We start from the raw sequence: 22250 nt of genomic DNA, 5'->3' as shown, positions 1-22250 counted from the left end.
AGATTTTTTGGCAATGAAGTTATTATCTTTTATTATAGGTCATATAAATCTAGTCTTTCAGAGTATTAGAATATATTCTTTAAATGACTAAAAGCAATAATTTTTAAAACTAAGGACAAAAGAGATGGTTGTCAAAAGGCAATGATTAAGTCATAGAATTAAATGTAATGTCAGCTTAAAGCGGTCTTCAGTGAGATATCTATAGAATTAAAAATGTTAGTGTGGGCAATGAATAGCACAGAATATTTTTAATTAATGTCCATGTTAAAAATGCCTAATCTGGTAATAACCTGGCAACTACAAATACAGATAGCCATTGGGGGCACACTCATGATAAACCCATTTAGATATGAAATACGGGAGTGACAGAAATTGCCTGCAAAAAATACACAGGCAAGGGAAAAGTAGAAAATCTTAACATGGACAACAGTCAGGCTCGGCTTTGATTCAAAGACTTTGGAGCCGTGAAGCTGCAATGCTTACTAATGAATCATCTTATGACCCCTCACCTCTCCAAGACAACATAATTATGAAAAGCTAATAGTTGACTTTAATCTACAACATCATAAGCCAAATAGCACTAATTGTTATTCTAATCAGTTAAAGAAAGTCCTTGCTAAAACAGACTTCATTATTGGTGAATCATGTTTAACTTTGGAGAAGAACCCTAATGAATAATAATGTCATACTGTTCATTAATTCTTAACATAGTTGAATTACGAGGTGGGCTTTAGCAACTTCTGCCAAGACAGAAATAAACTGAGCCATTCTTCCATTTTAATCTCACATCTTTAAGCTTCTGTTGTTATACTTCAGCTGCTTCTCATATTTCATTTCAAACTGTGACTTCAGTATCCCTCAGGTCTGCTACGCTTCCTCAGATTCTATCTGCATTTGTCATTTGTTACATTTATATAGCTACAAATTTTTGAGTTTACTCTCTCTCCATAACATTTGGATTTGCAATTTGTGTTTTTTCCCACTCTTACTTCTGACCAAATTGTATTTAAATATATAATGAAGTCCATAATATATCCATTATGCTTTCCAAGGTTTACAAGATGTGGAGGTGGAGGATCTCTTACTTGTCAAGAATGCTACAAGATTTTAAATAGCTCTGGAGATGGTCAGCCATGCCTTGCAGTTAAGGTAGCTAAATAAATTAGATATTTCTTATGCTTTGCTCTTGTACCATGGATTCTACTTGGCACCTTTGATAAAATGCATTTTTTAAATATCCAAATCTCCATTATGACTTATTCATTTCTGGCAGCCTCAGGCAGATGGCAGCAACCACCCCTAGACTGCTACACCCACATCAACAGCAACAACAACAACATTTATTTCTATAGCACATTTTCATACAAATGATGTAGTTCAAAGTGCCTTAAAAGATGAAGAAAGAAAAGTTTATAAAAAATAACAATATAGAAAAATATGATTAGGCAATACTAAGTAACAAAGAATAAAGTAAGGAGAACAGAAAGAAAAACTCCAGAGGGCTAGAGAAAAAAAAAAACAAAATCTGCAGGGGTTCTGAGGCCACAGGACCGCCCAGACCCCAGTGGGCATTCTACCTAACATAAATGATCTAAATCAGTCCTCATGGTTTTCAGGCTTCACGTGAAAGAATTAGATGATGATAGTCATGTGGACATCTGGCCTTCAATCCATCAATGAGGGACTGCATGGTGCCAGATCAGGTGGACCACGTTTACTTACCAGCTATTAATTTTCTTCAATTTAACCTAACTTGTATGCCTTTAACCCTGGTGCAGAGAGGCAGTGGTGCTAACTAATGAGCTTCTAGGCTGCCTTCGCATAACACAGGTTCTCCTATGTACCCTAACTCTTCCAAGGGTTATTTAGAGCTGCGATTACATAAACATGTGCTGGTGGTAAATGTTACTGGGCGTACAACAACTTAAGGACTGGCTTAAGGATGTGCCTAAAGTGTCTCTAGTCAAGGTCCCTGCAAAATCATGAGTGGCAATGACCAGGTGACACCAGAATCACAGTCATTCTGACCATATGCCAGAAGCACCAGTCAAACAGCTACAAAACCAAAACTGAAGTAAGAGAACCTAGCATTCCTGCTACTAAGAGCAGCAAGACCCTCATAATGAAAAGCAGACCCATTCTAAATGGACATCACCACCATTGGTTTTAATCTTATAGTTGCACATTGTGAATTGAGGGCAGGGTATTGTGTATGCCCTTTGCTTTAGGGTGGTCCCCATTTAAAGCATATATTCCTATTTACTGTTAACAGCTAGGGATTTATCATGGGGCAGAGATGAACAAAGAGATTGCTAATAATAAATGTTAATAAAACTAGAAGACCCTAACTGTTCATTTGACTTATTGCTTAAAAAGTGACATCAGAAAAAAGGATCTGGCATATTTCAGCTTTAAACTGAGCTCCAATATCCATCACAGAATTGATCATTCATGTTTGCTTAATCTGGTGCTAGTGGGCACATTTCAGACTGAAAGCTGTCTGCAAAATTTGTTTTTTTGAGTAGCTGAGAGGATCTTTATCAAATTGAACAAGCACTGTTGTGAGCTCCACAGGTATATTATGTTTTTGTTTTTTTTTTTTTCACTGTGTGGTTCAAGTATCATCTTAAGCAAGTGCAACTTAGTTACAAAAACCAATATACTCAATTTTCTCATGTCTGTTTCTATTGTGGAAATCATTTGTTATCAGACCGTGCCTCATGAGTGGTTCAAGCCTAATCCTTCCGTTTCCGTTCTGGATATTAAGGCTTCATCCTTTCTGAAACCTCATTATTTACCTACTATTCCTTACACACACATAAAGCTCTGAAAAAAAAATCTTATATGCAAAGAATAAGAAAAAAAAGCAATTTTGTTAACAGTATTCTCTAGCGTAAAAGACTGCTGCTATTATTTCTAAAAAGCCATAAATGTCATCAACTTGAGACTATTGTAGTTTAGCTCTGAAATGAAAAACCACTAATGTTACATACCGCTTGCCATTTATGATTGAAATACTTCATTTTGAGCACAGCAAGGACTTTGCATATTGTAGCAAATCATTTTTTTCAGAAAAGATATGGTTTACTTGGTTGTCTAAGTAACTTAATTTCAACTAATATTTAGGTTTAGAAAAATAATTCAGCAATATATATTCAATTATGAATGTAAAAAAGAAATTAGCTTAAAAATATGCAAGGTATAGAGAATTACTTGACTGAAATGTTTTGAATGTCTGCAAAATCAATAAAAAAGTAGATTTTGTTTAAAAATACAATATTTAATTACAATGTAACTACTGTATATTTCATTACCACTGGGATCCTAACATTTCTGCAATGTTTTCTATTTGAACACTACAAAATGACGGCCTATTCTAATCTTTTATAGCATTCAAGATGGTTTGGATTTGGCACTGTGGCTTCAAGATTTGTATCCCGTCTTGCTAATGTTTGCATGTTCTTGCCATGTCAATGTTGGTTTTCTTTAAGTACTGCAGTTTCTTCTGACATATCCAGTAGAAATACAATTTAGTTAATTGACGACTGTAATTTGTCTGCCTAGGGAAAAAACTTTTCTTCTGTCCTGTCCTAGCCTGGGTCTTCTTGAGGCCAATGTTGTCAGATAAGCGCTGCCTTTCTGAACCCTAAAATTAGACTAAGCGGGTTCAGTAACTGGATGGGGAATGTTATTGAGTAGAAGAAAACAACTCTAATACTATAGCAAAACTTTCCTGCTAACGCTGTGGGTGTCATTATGGCTGCTGCTATTCGCTGCAAAAAAATCTCTTAATTAGCAGCTACTTCCTGCTAATTATAAAACTCGTGACTTTGGTCTTGAGTGTGTCCTGTGTTAAATTATTGTGCGTTGTAGTGTTGGTTCCTAGTTTGTGGCCAATGCTGACATGACCAGCTCATGATTTCTGTGATCCTACATTGAATATAACCAGACTGAAAATATTTGCCGTCTGTGTATGCTCGTAAGCGCTAACAGAATATAGGCTAGTGCTACAGTAAATGAAAACTATGTTTAAGGAACAACATGAACAACCAGTCAAAAGTGAACTAACTTTAACAAATCATTAAAAAAGGAAATAGGTTTTACCTGTGCATGATATAGTTATTTTGGAACTGTCAACACAAACATAGTGCTAGGAAGTTGGGTACAACATAATTAAGTGTTTCAGCATTTAAGTATGCATATATTTGCAAAACTCATGGATAACTTGAAGAAAAACCAATATATTTCTGGATTAACCCTAACCCAGCCCTATCTTTAACCACTTATATTTAAGAAGAGACAGAAAACTGTCATTTTTAAAAAATTATTAAATAAGCAGCAGCTTTGCCAGAAGCCATTCTTCTTGGTTCTTAATGGCTACAGACACCCATGCCCTCTTCTTTTTAATAGTGTCTAACTGGTGGAACGTAGTTATATCTTCTATAATACTTGTGTATATTCTCTTCGTACTTAAAGGCATCTGTTCCTCAACTACCTTCTGCTAGAAAACAAACATGCAAGGAGGAAGTGGTGAAAGTACATTGTGAAATTACAAATCTGATTGTAAATAGTTCCTGTGAAGTGTTACATATTTTGATATTTTAAAGTGAACCCAGCATGAGTAATATTTGACCTAGATAATCTCTCTTGTGAACGGTAAAATATTGTAGTAGTACATGAGTGGTCAAAAAAGTACTGCCAGCTCTGTAATCTGAAAAGATGGAATTTGAAAAAGACATTTCTAAACCACTCATATGACCTCCTGATGCTTCAAAACCTTCATAAACACAAGTCTGTTGACTTGTTATACAAACATTTTCTTCTGTTCAATGTGAACGCGCAGCAGGAGCTCATTAGCCTCTAACCATACAAGATTAATATCATCCATCAGTGCTGTAAATTAGCCCCTTGAGATGCCAAAACCATTACATCTTAAATTTGTACAGTGCTAATAGCAAAAAAAAAAAATGACATATCTATTAAAGAGAGCTTAAAGTTTCTTCTTTTTTTTCCAAGCACCACGGATGGAAAATTTGTTAACATTCAACCTTTCCAGCAAAAAGAGAAAAAAAGAAGATTCACGCAACCAGGGTTGGAATTTCCTATTTTCACAAAAAAACATCAAAACTGACTCACACTTCAAAATACAGGTATGGTAATTACACTGTAATTACATTGTACTTACAGGCTAATTATATATCATGCATTATTTACATGATATGTAATTAAAAGACACTCTTGTCTCCCAAAAGTGTAACTACATTGTGTAATTGCAAGACAGGTGTCTAAAATCCCTGTAAAATGATTCTGTAATTTTATTTAAGCCCCCACCAAATTTTTCTCTTTTCACTTTCAAACAACACACTTTGACAATGCGGTAAATGTCAATACTGATGAGCGAACTTTTCAAAATGATTAACAGTATGAGTTTATCAGCTGCACTTTAGTATTTATATACCATATTTTCAGTTCAAATATACATAAACACATTTTACTACAGAATACCAAGTGCAATAGCCCCTTTGCCCCATGTTTCATTTTAAAATATAAAATATGAATAGAACAGACCTGATTTCACAGTTAACAAATGATGTTGTTTGTATTGTTCTTTATATATGCGCTACTCAGAAAGAGTTCACTTATTACAAATAAATTGCATTTATACTTCGCTCAAGTTCACAGCCCGACTAATCATGAAAACTTTATTTACATGTTGTTCTTTTTAATCCCCCCATGCCCCCCTTCACCATCCTCTCTCCCTCTCCCATGGACAGTGCTCTCTATCGTGCACAACTCAATTTGGCACTTGGAGAAGGACCAAGAATTTCATGTTTTACAACAACATCAGATATGATGAATACTTTTTAACTAGAACAGTCCCCATGTGATCTTTATATATGGGGGTTTAGAGTGTGAAATGATTAAAACTACAGTAAGTGCTGTATGTTGCTTCTACTTGTATATCACAGCTGATAGTAGCTGAGTAACTCACACTGCCTCGGCGGATGTTTCCGTGGAGACAGACATGGTTGCTTTGGCTATTTTCACAGTGCTCTTCACACAGTTCTCTGCAGCTTTTTTGGCACTGCCAATGTGGTGCGATTGCTTGTTCTGACAATCAGATTCCACGCTGTTATCAAAGGGCAAGGCAGACTCTTTACAGAAATGGAAAGTGCTACGAAACGCATGCCTCAGATCTTTACTGCGCAAAGCATAAATGATTGGGTTTACTGTAGAGTTCATCAGACAGAGCATGCTGCAAAAGGCAAAGATGGTCTTGGCGAGGTCATTCATCTTCCAAAAGAGATCATACAACATTATTGCCAATACAGGTCCCCAGCAGATTATCAGGACCACCAAAATAAGAACTAGAGTTTTTGCTAGCCTAATGTCCATGCGGGTTTGCTCTGGTCTAGTAATTTGCACTTTAGTACCATCAGGGGAGTACACAATCACACTCTTTTGAGTTCCACGGCTTAACATTCTGACGGCATGGGTGTGCGCCCTCCACAGAATGTACACATAAGCATAGATTATGAATAGTAGCAACACGCTGGTGACCCCAATCCAGAATAAAAGGTAATTTTCATCAATCAGAGGGAAAATATCTGAGCAAACAGAGTTGAGTTTTTTGCAGTTCCATCCTAACAGAGGGAGCACTGCTATGATGATTGAAATAGCCCACATCATGCAGAAGGCAATCACAGCCTTTGTTCTAGTAACAATCCGTTTGTAAGCCAGAGGCTTGTGGATAGAGATGTACCTGTCTATGGCAGTAAGGAAGAGACTACCCACAGAGGCGGTGAATGAGGCTGTAACTCCACCCAGCTTAAAGAGAAACACACTGGGACTGTCCTTGCGGTGGAAAACATGGAAGTCAACAAAACTATACACAAATATGACACTGCCCAGCAGGTCTGCCACTGCAAGGCTACCAATGAAATGGTACGAAGGTCTGTTTCTGAGGGTACGTGAGTGAAGGATGACACACAAGATGACAAAATTCTCCAGCACTGTGAAAGTTCCAAGTGTCAAGGCCAGGACAGCAATTGCGAGCTGCTGACTGGGTGTCAGGATCATAAAACACTCCATATCCATGAAGTTCTCCCCACACTGTATGTTGCCTTCATCCTCCATGTAGGCAGGGGTCGATTTGTTTGTGTACAGGTCGGTAATGTTTGTTGGATAGAATGGAATGCCTTTTAAAAGAAGATCATCTTCTGCTGTTGACTTCCCATGGAAGGAACCACTACGGAATGCAGAGAAAGACAGTTTTTGGGATGAATATCCTCCCTTGGTAAAGTCTGTCTCAATGCCTGCTTCATCATAATTTACATCATTCGAGCCAAGGTACTGTAAACCTGTGGTTATTGTTCGAAACGTTGTGTCTGCTATACCATCCAGGACTGACTTCATGACTGCACTGTTCGTTTTCAGAATATGCCACAGCTTTTTTTGGAAAACACACAGAAACCTGGGAATAAAAGAAATGATATATTTATCATTTTTCTTTTTTCTAAACATGCATAGCATTCGGCTAGGGTACTTTTGAGTTCTGTCCATGTATTTTAGATAGTAGCTGGGATACTAGCTGGCTGGGACAGAAGTTTCTAAAAAGAAAAGTTCTCTGTGTCATTCATTATTTCCTTCATTTATGACAGACAAAATATTTATAAGAAAATAAGCAACAATATTGAAGTTCAATTAAAAAATCCAGAAATTTAATATGAACTCTTTTGAAATAAAACAGAAACATCTAATAGAAAATTTCAAGATGCTATGTTAAAGGAAGGTTACGATTAAGTGAATATTTAACAGATTTTGGTGGGCTAAATGATACATATTGTATCACCAGAGCACATTGATTGGTTCTTGCAAATCAGACATACCAAATATTGGGACTAGTACAAGTATGTACAGACATACACAGATACACATGGAAGCCACATGCTGAATTGCATTTGCCCACAAGTCTTTATCAACTCATCTAATACAGTAAGTAAATGGACAATGTTCTTCACCTCTCCTTAAAAATACTTCTGAATTGTATGAGCTGCAATTCTGACAATTATAAACACAGACGAACAACACAGGCCACATTTTCCCACATGACAATATCTTGTGCAGTATTTAAATATTAAGTTCATATACCTTACAAAAAATCTTAAGCAAATGAAATGTACCACTTTCAAATGCCTCTTTCAGAAATTAATTAGAAAGAATAGAATTTCTGAATATTTCTGCAAATCAAAAGGATTCATTTTAGCTAGAAAAATATATACAATATTTCTACAATTCTGTTATACACATGGAATTAAACATTTTGCAGTGATGTTCACCCTCCAGTACATATAGTAAGCAGAATGGGCTGGTGTTCCATCCTAACATTCTCTGTAAGCAAAGCGTCTCTAACTACACTCGGGCAAAGTTCCTTTATATTAAACAAAATTCCACATTACAAAAATAATCAGTAATTCTCAAGGACTATTAGACTTTCTGAGGTGGTATGATTTTATTTATCTCTCACTCACTAAAGAACTGAATTCTGGTTTATAGGCGACTCTGAGTTGGCTCAAGGATAAGTAACTGGTCTCCTGCAAAATACTCACTAGTATCAAGAAGGGAGAGACTATGTCCCACTACAGCTTGACAGATATTAGCAGCTACAGAAGATCAATGAATGAGCATTGTTTTCAAGTTTTATATAATATAGTGTGTAACAAAAAAATAGATGTTTGCAATTCAGTTTTCCAAAAAAAGCTTTCCTATAATATATTTTATAGATATCTCTCTGCAAAGTAAATGTGTTTCTTCCTACATTTTTTGTAATTTCTTAAAAAATACTTACTTTTACATCATCTGATACAATAGTGATTTAGTTCATTAGATCACGATTGAAATGGCTAATCATATTTATATGCTAGCCGATCCAGTCCACAATAAATTGTGTACCATTGGTTTAGGACTTTAATCTAATTGCAGAAGCATCATCTAATTGAAATTAACTCAATAGAGAGTAACTACAGTCCACAAATAAATAGAATTTTTCATTCCTACAGATGACATATACAACTGACACTATAACCTAATAAAAATATTAAATAGAAATAAAAAATATGATAGGGAATAAGAAAAAGGCTGACAGAGGAAGCACTAACGCCATACAGCCCATTCACACAAATGGACATCGCTAATGGTAAGAAGGTGGGGGTCTGAAGTTTGGGTCTATGGAGGGTATTGTGCCCTTTACATAGCTGTTAGTGGAATTTGTTATTTATTGATATAATTTATTCCAACTCTGATTGAGCTACATTATAAGGGCAGATCATCAGAATATTTAATAGACTTGAAGAAGATTAATGCTCCTTAATATTATCCATTTTTATTTTCTATTATTTTTTTCTATTTAAAATTTCTTTTGTTAGGTTATTGTGTTGGGTACATATGCCATCTGTATAAATGGGAAGAGATGCTAGTTGATTTCTGTAGAGAAAATAAATGAATGGTTGTTAATACATGGTTTAAACATGAAAAGAGATGAAAAAACACATATAAAAAGCCAGGAGACCCAGGAAGATATCAGACTGACAATATTTTGGTAAGACAGCATTACTGAAATAGTATAAAGAATGCTGGTGGCTCAACCAGGGGCAGATGCAGACACAGACCACAATCTACTCGTAATAAAACTAAGATTAAGGCAAAAGAAAATTAAAGTAAATAATAAACAAGGGAGATGAGACCTTGAAAAGCTGAAAGGAGGAACAGTGGAGAAATTGATATCGGAGGTAGAGCAATACCTAGAAGATATGGGAGATAAACAAGAAGGGAGGACTGATGAGAAATGGAACTGAACAAAAACAGCAATAATAAGTGTATCGAACAGCATAGGTAAAATTAAGTGGAAAAAGATTAAGAAACCAAGGATCTCTGAGGATATGATAAAAGTGATAAATGAAAGAACACCATGGAGAACTGTGGAACAGAAGAAAGAGTGAGGAATTGTAAGTGAGCAAAAAATAAATAGAGAAGAATAACAGCTGAAGCAAGAAATAAATGGTGGAATGAACAGTGCAAAGAACTTAAATCCATGGATTCCAAGGGGAAACTTGATCTGGTGTATACAAACGTGAGAGACATCACAAAAGCCTTCAGCAATATGGCACAATATGGTACAACAATAAACAGTAAAACTCAAGAACGACTAACAGAACCAGAAACAATAAAGGGAACATGGAAGGAATATGTAGAAGAATTGCATGTTGCTAATAAGAAACCAACAAAGGAAGATATGGGGCTGGATGACGTAGAATTGGAATAGAATTGTTGGACAAAGTAATAGAATATTGGATGAAATAACTCAAAAATGATAAAACAGCATGCACAGACACTATACCAGAAGAAATTATTAAAAAATCTTACAGACGAAGGGAAACAAGAATTAAAAAGAGATTGTACAAGAAAAATTAAGAAGAAGGAGAATGGCCAGATGATTTCATGGAGTTGTGTTAATACCAATACTAAAAATGACAAATGCAACAAATTGTCAAGGCCATAGAACAATAAGCTTATTATCACACACATCAAAAGTCATGTTAAAGTTGATAGCAAAAAAATTACTAACAGAGGCAGAAAGCCATATAAAAGAACAATTTGGATTCAGGAAAGAGAGTGGAATTAGAGATCCTATCGGAGTGCTGAGGATGCTGATTGAAAGAAGTCTAGAGATTAATGAAGAACTATATGTCTGCTTTGCGGACCTAGAGAAAGCACTTGACTACATAAACTAGGAAGCACTGCTAGGAATATTGAGAGACATACAAACAAACTGGTGGGACAGAAGCCCAGTTTGAAACCTATAAAATTTTACTAGAGTTGTATACTTGAGGGGTACAGGTGTGAGACTATGTGGCAATGGCAGCAGTGCTGGATTCAGCTTCTTTAATGAATGTAGATGGCAGATAACAATAAAAGGTTTACTTACATTTAAAAGCAAGAAGATATTAATCATTCATTATCTCATACACTCATAAGATCTTATACCAATTTAGTTTTTTCAAAGTTTATAGGCTTACAAAGATACCCAATAAAGATTGTGTGGCATCTAATGCCAGTGGTAATGATAATAAAATAAAAATAGCAAAGTATAATTTAATGAGAATCACTTTCTTTGCATGTGAAAACTGGTACACCATGACATACTGAAGAAATACATTTGAAAAACTATATTCTTCACTAAGGAGAATAACTCTTGGAATTGAGTTGAGCTCTCCACACTAATTTACCCTCTGAATTTAGGCAAATGGCCATATGAGCTTACCTCTAAATCATCTCTATATATATAAAATCCAACATCTGTCTGTCCGTCTGTATGTCGGTCCACTTTTCACAAGAGAACTACTTAACGGGTTTTTTTCTATAATTTGCTTGAACATTCTGGTTGATTTTGCGACTTCTGTCATCGTGCTATTATAATTTGGTTGCGGCACCAATTTATTCATCTGAATTCAAGAGACAGGCTGCCGGCCAAGGGGAGGGGGAGGCGGGACCTCAGGAGTAGGTAGCCGGGCGGGGCCATCCTCACGCTCCAGCCTCCGTTCAAGTCGCTCTACCTCTTGCTACTTGTTGGAGCATACCTTGCCTCTGCTTAGCCAGCGATACCTGTTTGTTCAACAGACATTATCATCTACAGATTGTTAAAGAGTAACTTTTGATGTTTTGGAGAGAGGGATCACAACTATGTGAGTTTTAGAGGGTATCTGCTCATTGGTAGAGATATGATAGCTACGTGCTCTTCTCCCCACGTGGGGGGCGCTCTTCCATCAGAGCTGAACACGATCAGATACAGTGGCAATGACTGACGTTGGAGCGTACCTACCTTCCACTTTGCCAGAGATACCATGCCAACTTTTTACATTTTTGGAAAAGAGATCACAGCTACATTCTCACCCCGATAACAAAACCAAAAATATTGTATATCAAGAGGTCCTCAGATACGAAAGCTATTAATAAAAATTCTTCTCAATACAAATTATTACATTTTTTTTTAATTCTTTAATGATTTTTAAAGATTGTCACTGTTTCACTATTATGCAGGTGGAGCTGCGGGGGCCAGCTAGTACAAGATATAAAGGTTCTAACTGAACAATGCTTTCTGAAGGACAAGGTCTACAAAAACAGGAAAGAAATAACAAATCTGAGAACTGAAGTAAAAATAAATTAAAAAGTAGATTGCAAAAAGAATATCATATTTTTGTCGGTGGAATCGCTCAGGGTGTAGCTCCTCTTCCCAGCCCACATCAACATTGAGATGGCAAGACTGAGACATGAGCCTAAGGCAGTGGACATTACAAGCAGCATGTTCTACTGCTTAGCTAAACTACTACTTAGCTAAATACAGAACTCTATTTAGACATTGGCTGATCTGGCCACTTAACTAAGACATGGCTTTCAGCAATGCAGCGAGTGTCTCTTTCAGCTTCGCTGTGCATATGCTGCTGGTTACAATCATAAAATGACCAAGAAACATCTCAGTCCTAGTTGATCTTGCAGTCATGTCAGACATATTCTCTGTTATAGAAACAGTAATGTTGGTGAACAGGTATGGCTTGAAATCACTACAGGTACAAGAGCTGAAATCAAATTTAGTCAAATGAAAATGTGGAACAAAAGCAGTATTACTAACAGACCATAAGATTTCATGGCAACAATGTATTTTTAAACTTTGTAAAGCTGTTTAAAGTAATGACAAATGTATGAAGTGAGACTTATAATAAAATGCAAGTGATTTGTCTGAGTTGAAAACATATTTCATTGATTAACAGGTCAATGTTGGACACATACATACCAGCTCTGGTTTTCAATTATTCCAAACTTTTTTAGTACCCTGATGAAGTACTAATGAAACATTTAAAAACAAAGATGACAGGCATGATAAGGCTGTCAACCTGATCTGCCTATAGGCATGTGATTAGTGAATGGTACCACACCAACGGCACCAAGGACAACTATTACCATGTTAGGTCATGTATACAAGAACAAAATTACTCATTTAGTTTAGCTGACTCACTGGTGTCAAGACAGTTACTTTAAGGGAGTCAGTTAGGTTGGTACAACTTATAGAAGGGACATCCCAACAGTTAGGGAGGTATTAATACGAGAGATTACTCAACAATACAACATACAACAAAAGCCTTGCTACTGACAAAATAGTAAAATCTAGTTATTCTATTACCGTATTCTATCTAGGATGCCTGCACCACAAGGCTAGTGCTAGTCAACCTTGAATATGTGCAGCCATTTTTAATTCAAAGTTCAGTTGCCATCTTCAGATCTGTAAGTGATGCTGAACTATTTATGGTTGGGATAACATACATTACTCAATTAATTATTTGCTAAATCAAGCAAAAATGTTTAGCAGCAAACACAGTTGACTCAGTTGACAGTATTTAGCCATTTGAACAATTTTCAATTAAAAAGCAAATCGGGCATCAAAATGTGTTTGAAGTTTACAACTTGAAAGTTAAAAATAATGCATCAAATATGTTCATGAAGAATGCCACATTCTCAGAAATGGGGTCAATTGTTGGCTCTAAACTGTCCCTAGTCTGGATGTGAGGTGAGTGTGGGTGAAGCCCAAATAGACCCTGTGATTAATTGTCCATAGCTTGTTTCCTGTACCACTGGGATAGGCATCATCATAGAATTGGATTAAATGGGTTTGAGAATGAGATGAGATGAGAAGAATTACACCAATCAGTGTTGTTTAGTTCAAAAATATTTTTTACACCTGATAGAATACAAAAAAGAATAAAACTGCACACCAATAGCTCTGTAAGAATATTAGTAACACATTGCATGAAAAAGACTACTAATTCCATCTAACTTGCCTGAATATCTGCAGTAGTCCCAAACTGCTTTTTTAATGCAATGTCTTTAATTTTACATTTATGTAATGTTCTTTACAGAAAGGAGTAAAAACAATAATTATCATAACATAAAATAAGGCTTTCAGTGTGCAAACCAGAAGGCATAGGTGCACAGATTTTAGCACATTAAAATAAATAACAGAAAAGTAAAAAAATGTAACTATGATACATTGAATAATTAAGAGTGCCATAAACAAGCAGCCTCAGTTTGAATCCTATGAACAAGGAACGTTCATTGACAGACATAAAGTCCGCAGAGAGTTCCAGAGCGTGGGTGCTTTACTGCTATGTAACAGTTTGGAAAGAGTAGTGAACCAAATGATTCAGTCAGCAAGAAGTCCAACACTAGAGTATCCCAGCTGCTGCACAGTTTTATAAGGGGCACATAGGGTAGTCATCTAATCAGGCATGATTAATTTCTGCTGGTTGTGTGTAAGAGCTTATAGGCGATTATAACATCATCAAGACATCAGTATGCTAAATTTTGAGCTATGTTCAGATGCTGTGGTTCAGACATTCAGGTGCAGCTTTTTGTTAAACGTAGCTACAGTTACTTGCTTTTATCTGCTACTTGAGAGATGAACAACACCAAAGGTAAGAGCAAATGAGAACGTGGGAGTGTCAGAGTGAGACACATAAAGTGGTGCTCTTGGTTTCTCAAAATTACCATTGTATTTGATGCACAGCAGTGCAGTGTGGGTGTATACTTGCTCATTCTTCCCTCTGTAGTACTGAACATAAATTTAAATATAATTGAAATCAATATAACATTGCAAACACTTCCCTACCATATACTGTACTTGCTTGCATCATTAATTGTATTGCAGAGATCCTTTCACAATTCATCAAATAAATACATATTAGTCACATAAAGGCAAAAGGAATAATACATCCCCGTGACCCTGTAGTTAGGATATAACAAGTTGGATGATGGATGGAATAATAAATCTTTCCCATCTTTAAGCACTTAAAGGTTGCATTAAGACAGCATTTGCCCTGTATTTTCTTTACACTGATTTAGTCATTCACATGTTATTTGTAGTATAAACACGCATGAAGAAATTTGCTGTATGATGTTTAAATGAACACTAGTGGATATATAACTTATCATATACAATGTATTATTCATAGTTTTCCCTTTGTATTGCTGTTTTCCACCTACAGCACACAAATATGCATATTATGCTAGTAGAACACTCTGTGAAGGATCAGTGCACCTTTAGGGTTGCATTCTGCCTTACGTCTAATGCTGTCAGGGCAGGCTGTGATCCAGAAGTGAAATAAGAAGGTTTTGACATTTATGGATGATCTTGTTAATTCTGAAAATAAAAAAATCATTCTGATAGCAGGAAAAACAGGCCCAGAATTAGTGAACATAATGAATGAGAGGAGTGTGAAAAAAAAAAAATGAAGACCATATGGTGGTGCAGTGGTTAGTGCTGGGTTATCATGGATCCAGCCTCCTGGGTTTACATTTTGCATCATTTTGTCTTTACAGAGCTTGCATATTTTCCCCATATTTTTGTGGGGTTTTCTCCATTTTCCCCCATTAAGGACATATATTAAGTTAAATGGAAGTTTTTGACCTCACCCCTCTCCCTCTCTCTCTCCCTCCCTCCGTCTCTCTCTCTATGTGTGTGACTATGGGTGTGTACATGAGTGGTATCTGAGATGGACTAGTGTCCAGTCCAAGTCTAGTTACTAGCTGATGCCCAATGTTGCCTGAAAAGGATCCAATTGCCTGCAAACCTGAACTGGATTAAGTAGGTTTGAGAATGTTATATTAAAAGAAATTAGCAGACTGAAATATTACAAACTGGGAATTTTTAACCTTATCTTCAATGGAATAAATAACACATAGCAACACTTGTCTGCCAGCACCAGGTTGTTTCTTCGCACATTATTCCCGGGGGCATACATGAAATTTCTAGGAGTAAAGAAACCTATGTCTGGTTCAATGTGAAATATGAAATGTGGTTCTGTGAGGTATACGAGGGATGCAGATGAGTGTAGGAGAAATATATCTTAACTCAGAATCTGATGATGAAACAAATCACAAATGAGCTTTTAGCTCTGATCAGCAGGCTGAAGAGATGTGCAGAAAACAAGAGCTAAATGGGTGGAAGAGAGAGAACTGCAAAAAAAAAAAAAGATTTATGCTATAACATTTGAACTGGGGAATCTTTGCATCATTGATTCTCACACCACAATTCAGGACATACACAAGTTATGACCGTTCAAAAGGAAATTAAGACACGCATCTAGGTATCATCCCTTTGACCTATCCTTGACTCCATAAATGCACTTCCCAACTCATTTTTATGTCTTTGTCTACCAGATTTATTTTATCTTGTGTTGCAACATAAAGTGATTTATAAAATATCTTTAAAATTGATAGTTTTTTACTATCTAAAATACATAAGTACCAAAGGTTGGATGGATTCATCTTCAGCATGAAATAGCAATTTTAGTTCAACCAAAAAATCAGTGCCTGCAACACTCTGATCGTTCATCCATATACTAAACTCACTTAGTCCAGTTTTACACCAAAATAATAACCTGATTTGAACCCAGCAAAAATGAAAGGACCCAACCATTGACCATAAGACATATTATTGTGATTTCAGATAGAAGAAATCATGAAAGATTATATATAAAATTCAGACATTAACTTATACTCTTATAATGATCTTAATATAATGAAAAACAGTTAAACATTGAGATCTCAGAACCAAGCTGTTTTTCTAGTAACAATCTGCTTTACAATATGAATATGTTTCTAAAGCATTCTGTCCATGTAGTCACTACAAAAGCCAGCATAAACAATATGTAAAAATCACACTGGCTACATGTAAAGCATTAGTTCCAAGCTTGTATCCAGTTAATGCAGACAGACAGACACACACACACACACACATATGTGTGTGTATATATATATATATATATATATATATATATATATATATATATATATATATATATATATAATTATTATATTTTAATAGTGCTTATAGTACTCACAGCACCACATGAATGTTTCAATAAATGCAGGCTGAAAACTCCATTACACTGGGGCTTGAGATGGTATTTCATAATTGATCCTCCTTTGCAAATGTAGTCTTCTGAAAATTCAACTGTGAAATTCTAATAAGTTTTAAAAATATATAGTTTGCACTAAGGAATATGAATAATTTTAGATAAATTTGCACAATGTAACTTAGACCACTACTATTAATCTTCGTAAAGATAAGCAAATGCGATTTAATCTTATTACAGTACACTGCACAATATTTTAAGTTCAGAACAATTTTAAACAATTTCTGAAGCAATAAGTCAGTCCAATCTGATTACCTCCTACAAGTTTAATTTCTCACACTCATGAAAGCTTCTTTGAAAACTGACATCCAGAGTGCACAGACATGTCAGATCAAAGATTCAATGACTACAGTACTGTGATTTCTGCTCCTTTGCTCAAAATTAGTGCAAGTGATGAGGATTTGACAGAATGGAAAAGAAAATGCTGGACTGAAGGACTTAAATTATTAATATAATGAATCAACAAACAGACATTATATCCCTTTGTAAGAACAAAAGCATTTTGAGCAATGAAAGAAACATATATACGCATACAGGGTGCTATCACAAATGTTGTGTGTCTGTGAATGGAAACTACAAGTGCCATATAAAGAGCGAGCCATGTGAATAGGGGATGAAACACCCCTGAATTGTAAATAAAACAGCAGCTTAATTCAGTTTAGGAAGAATCATCTCATTTATTACCATATTTTTCTTTAAAAATAAATTGATCTTTTTCATCAACTAAAATGCAACCTAAAGCAAACAGAATACATCTAAACATCACTGAAGCCACAGTCAGGGGTCCAGCAAAGACCACCTCACATCCTAACAATATCTTGCAGAACGCAGCCCCGGACGGGTCAGTAACAGAATACAAAATAACCTAACACAAGATTTGATGACAGATTATAAAAGAATTGTAACAGAAGACATGATGCAGTTATAAATGGTGGGTCGGGCACCTTAACTTGAATGCAGTAAATCTTTTTTAAACGAAGTTAAGTTCTCTGCGACATGTCTCCCTTGAGTTTAAAGAACAGCTGTCTCATGCATTGTTCTCTTATCGGACTCTGCATTCAGCTGGCTGAATTTATTCTAATGCAGAACCTTAAAGGGGGTGATAAAAACCGTCTAACTGTGATAAAGTAAATTGCATCTTGATAATAGCCTGTAAATCATATATGGTTATATAGCTTATGCAGCAATCAGATAAACCAAAGTATCGTAAAATGGCACAATACATAAAACGGATTGGGGTATGCGAAAAAATACTTAATAGGCAGTTTCCAGAAAATAGTAGGAGACGATACAATCTAGTATATCTTGTACGACCGTTTTAAAATGGACATCACTGGTAGATTCTTTGATCAAAAGCAAACCAAAATGTTTCCTTCGTCCTTTGTCTTGACAGGAATATCTGCGTTTCCTTTGTACAGGCACTAGCTCATTAACATTAAATGGACCACCATTATGTATGGTTGTTTCTCTTAATTGCTTTGATCATTTCACTTATTTTATATATATATATATATATATATATATATATATATATATATATATATATATATATATATATACACATATATATGTGTGTGTGTGCGTGTGTATCACATATTACACAACGTGTTATTTTTCTCAATTAAAAAACAATGTACTCATTTCACATACACTATCGCTCTATTCTTGACCTGATCGGCGTAGACCACTCAACGTGATAAAAATAAGTAAAGGAGTCAATAGAATTTGAAATAAAACGCCAATCGTGTTCGAAACTACTAAATGAGCTCTGTGTATACATATCTTCGTGCTGCGCTTTGAGAAAATCGTGTAAAACAAAAAGAAACGAAAGAAACTAAATATGGGTGAAGATGATGTTATTGTCAGTGTTCGGAGTAATAAAAAATTAATTCATGTGTGCGTAAGTTCCAGAAAGCACCAGTAGAGGGCACTGCTAACCGAAAATGGTTGGCTCACTCACCGGGAGCATATAGGATCTGTTCCTCTTTATACTTTACCGGGGTTATCGTGCAGCTCTTTCTTACAAACTATAATCCGACATTATAGTACAGTTGTCCAGTTCACAAAACATACGTAATTCAATAACGAGAACTTCGCCGCTGGTCTGAAGCTATGCCGGTTGCAATTGCAGCAAAGAGCGAGAATCGGCGGATACTCGCTCACTGCGGGTGACCAGTTTTCTGGATTTAAAGCAGGAATTAAAACGCGATTGATTTTCAGCGATGACACCCAATTACTTTGTAGTTACTGACAGTGGTTACTTCCAAAAACAATAATGCATTAATCCTATTCATTTGGCTACGAGTTCCCGATGTCTTTCTGTTTTGCACATTCACCTGACTCGGCTTTTCTTACATTCAAACACGTATAGGTGGTATTGGGTCGCTCAAAGCACAAGTTGCAATAAACAGGAGCGCTGTGTGACTTGCCAGGCACCTGACGGCATCTTTCCATTTTCTGCTAGTGCAGCACTTGTTGCGTGAAGAAGCTCGCCTCTTTGTAAAAAAAAAAAGCTCAGCCAGGTGAGCCAGATGTCTTGGGACTTCGCACAGTCCTACTCTGCGCTGAGAGAGGGTGGCCGCATTCGCAGCCGCTCGCTCGCTCACAATCAAAGTACACCGTACAAACAGACAAAGATCTCAGACTTATTTCATACTAATACAGGCTTTTATCTCAGGCGATGGATTTCCAAAAACTGAGTTAAAAATATAGGTTTTTAGTATTGGAATGCAATTACCTAAGAGACTGCCTGAAGTTTTAAAAAATAAGATGCACTCATGGATGGATGGCAGCTCAGGGGAATATCCCCAAGATAAACCGTAGCCAAACGGAGTAGTAGCAAAACCACACTCATACAGCCGTTAGATGTCATCTAATTCTACACGCCCAGTTATAGGTTCCTTTTATTAATTGAGTCAGTTTTTCCTCCACTCGAGTCTAATGATGTATTCTTTGACTTTTATTAGACGTTAGACAGTGCACCCTCACTTTACCGAGCATGTTTGGACAATAACGGCACACAAGATTAATTTGCAGCATGCATTCCTTTTACGCGATTGCGGCATCGTGCGCCAATGCAACCAAGAGTAAAAATAGGATAAAAGCTTTCTTGCTTATTCAATACACTGAAGCGCAAATGTGTCTTCGGTGAAACTTTAAAACGCCGAGGACAGAGTCAATCTATATTCATGCCACGGACTGTGCGCATCGTGTGCGACTACAAACCTACACATCTCCTCTGCTGGAGGGCAGCTCCATCACTATGGGAATTGACAGAGAAAAGGAAAAAAACTGAAGTAAAAACACGGCCGAGTAGCTTTAGGCACGTTTTCGCTTCGCCGAGCCTGGCGTGTAGCAACTTCTAGACATACATAATAACAGAGTCTTATTATAGACTCACATCTGCACATTGCAGTTTATAAGTCATGTATTTTTAAATGTCTTCCTTTATACGACCGGAGATATTTGAAAACGGCATGGAATTATATGTTTGTAATAGCGAACACATCTATTCTTTGATGCAGATCTCACATCGAAACAGTTCTTGTGCGTTTATAGTGTTTAAAAAAAGAAATGGAGAAATTGAGTCGAGACGAAAGGGAGTTAACAGAAGTGTTAAAGTTCGCCGTGTGCTTCATTAAGAACGCCACGACAAGTGGGACGTATGGAGTGAGGCTGGTAGCGGGGACTCTGCGCATGTTTATTATTAGTAGCAGCAGCACTTACACATTTTTGACACCAGTGCTTTGTGTCTTTGCTAAGATCAATAAAATCTCGATTTTTTTTACGCCGAGACAAGGAAAGCGGGTATACTCAATTTGTTAGAATGAACTATACGATTAAAAGGACACCCGCACAATTGATCTCTGATTACTGTGATGTAAAATTCGATGCCTTTCGTAACACCTTTAAATACATGCTTTTGCCAATATCGTTAAATAAGATTAACACTTGTAATATAATCAGTTTGCACCATTGAAGGTGTTGTTGAAACTAGCTGTTAAAGGGGTCGAGGAGGATGAAACCCTGCCTCTGGTGATGTGCAGATGTTAGCTTGCTGGGGTTGCAACACAAAAGGAGATTCGGGTTACAGAAATTTTAGATAAAATGTCATCTTGCATAAACAATACTGTTCTTTGGGAGGTCAAAAAATCAAGGTCGGATGAAAATCAATACAGTTGTAAGCTAAAGAAATCAATGGGACATGAGTAGGGTGTTTGATGTTTCCTTTGAGTCCGCGCTTCAGGACCTCGGGGCTAAAGGATACTGTAACATTTGTGTGCGCAGAATTGCTCATTAACTCGCAGCCCCAACTCCGGCAGAGGTAAACTACGCAACGCAAAGAACAATTTATATAAGCGTTTCTTTTACGCAGCGGTGCTTCCTTTATTTAAAAAAATAAATAAACAATAAATCTAAAAATTAATTTTTCGACAACAGTATTACACTAACAAAATCTTGTAAAGTTTGCATGTTGCATTGGTAAATTATTATGTTACGCTAAGTAATAAATACAACTAATAATATTATAAATAACACGCGCACCTTCCGTTTCATCTTTGGTTTTTGACGTTAATTTTAATTTACCGTAGATAATTTTTGCTAACATTCTTAAACAGCGCAGAAGATCCGTAATTCCAGTTATATGACATTTAAGAAGCAAAGGAGCGCACTCCCTCAAAACTTGCGTTGTACACTACCTTCCGACAGATTCGTTAGTGTCCAGCCATTGTCCGATACAGGTGCTGCTTCTCCTCTCTGAAACCCATCATCTCGTGCAGTCGAGCAAATATAGTCCACAGCTCAAAGCGACTTCAAGAAAAACCTGTTGTGCTGCACGCTGTAGTCCACGGTCCGCCCGCCAGTTTGAGGTGGAGAATCAGATCGAGCTCAGCCTTTCTGACCACCAGGCGCGCCCCCCTAAGATGAGAAGTCAGTCTTCCTCGAGCTTCTACTCTGTGCATATTTATGAAGAGCTGCGTCACGTGTTGCCAACTGTCACAACACACACACACATACATATACACACACACTCGTGCGCGCCTGCGTGCGCGCGCACTCAACTTTCTATTCTTTATTCTCCTCCCTCACTCAGGGTAACATTTGCTAGACGAAAAAAAAAATCCGTCTACCGTGTTATCACACCAAAGAAGCTTACTGTTCAGAGAAAGGGACCCAATATTTCACTAAAATAATTAACTGTGAGTCGACAGAAACGGCCTACAG

The 22250-nt window shown here is 36.5% G+C and overlaps 1 protein-coding gene across 1 annotated transcript; it reads right to left on the bottom strand.

Moving 5' to 3' along the window:
- Window positions 1–1620: 1620 nt before the first annotated feature.
- On the bottom strand, window positions 1621–21933 carry cnr1 (cannabinoid receptor 1). Its single transcript, XM_039748005.1, has 2 exons — window positions 21725–21933; window positions 1621–7474 (listed from the first exon to the last, which is right to left on the bottom strand). The coding sequence occupies exon 2, from the start codon at window positions 7414–7416 to the stop codon at window positions 5989–5991; it is 1428 nt and encodes a 475-aa protein (XP_039603939.1). The 5' UTR covers window positions 7417–7474; window positions 21725–21933; the 3' UTR covers window positions 1621–5988.
- Window positions 21934–22250: the final 317 nt, after the last annotated feature.

The sequence above is a fragment of the Polypterus senegalus genome, chromosome 3 (assembly GCF_016835505.1).
Source record: "Polypterus senegalus isolate Bchr_013 chromosome 3, ASM1683550v1, whole genome shotgun sequence".
NCBI classification, from domain to species: domain Eukaryota; kingdom Metazoa; phylum Chordata; class Cladistia; order Polypteriformes; family Polypteridae; genus Polypterus; species Polypterus senegalus.
The sequence above is the reverse complement of the archived record's forward strand: the minus strand, read 5'-3'. Positions and strand labels throughout refer to the sequence as shown.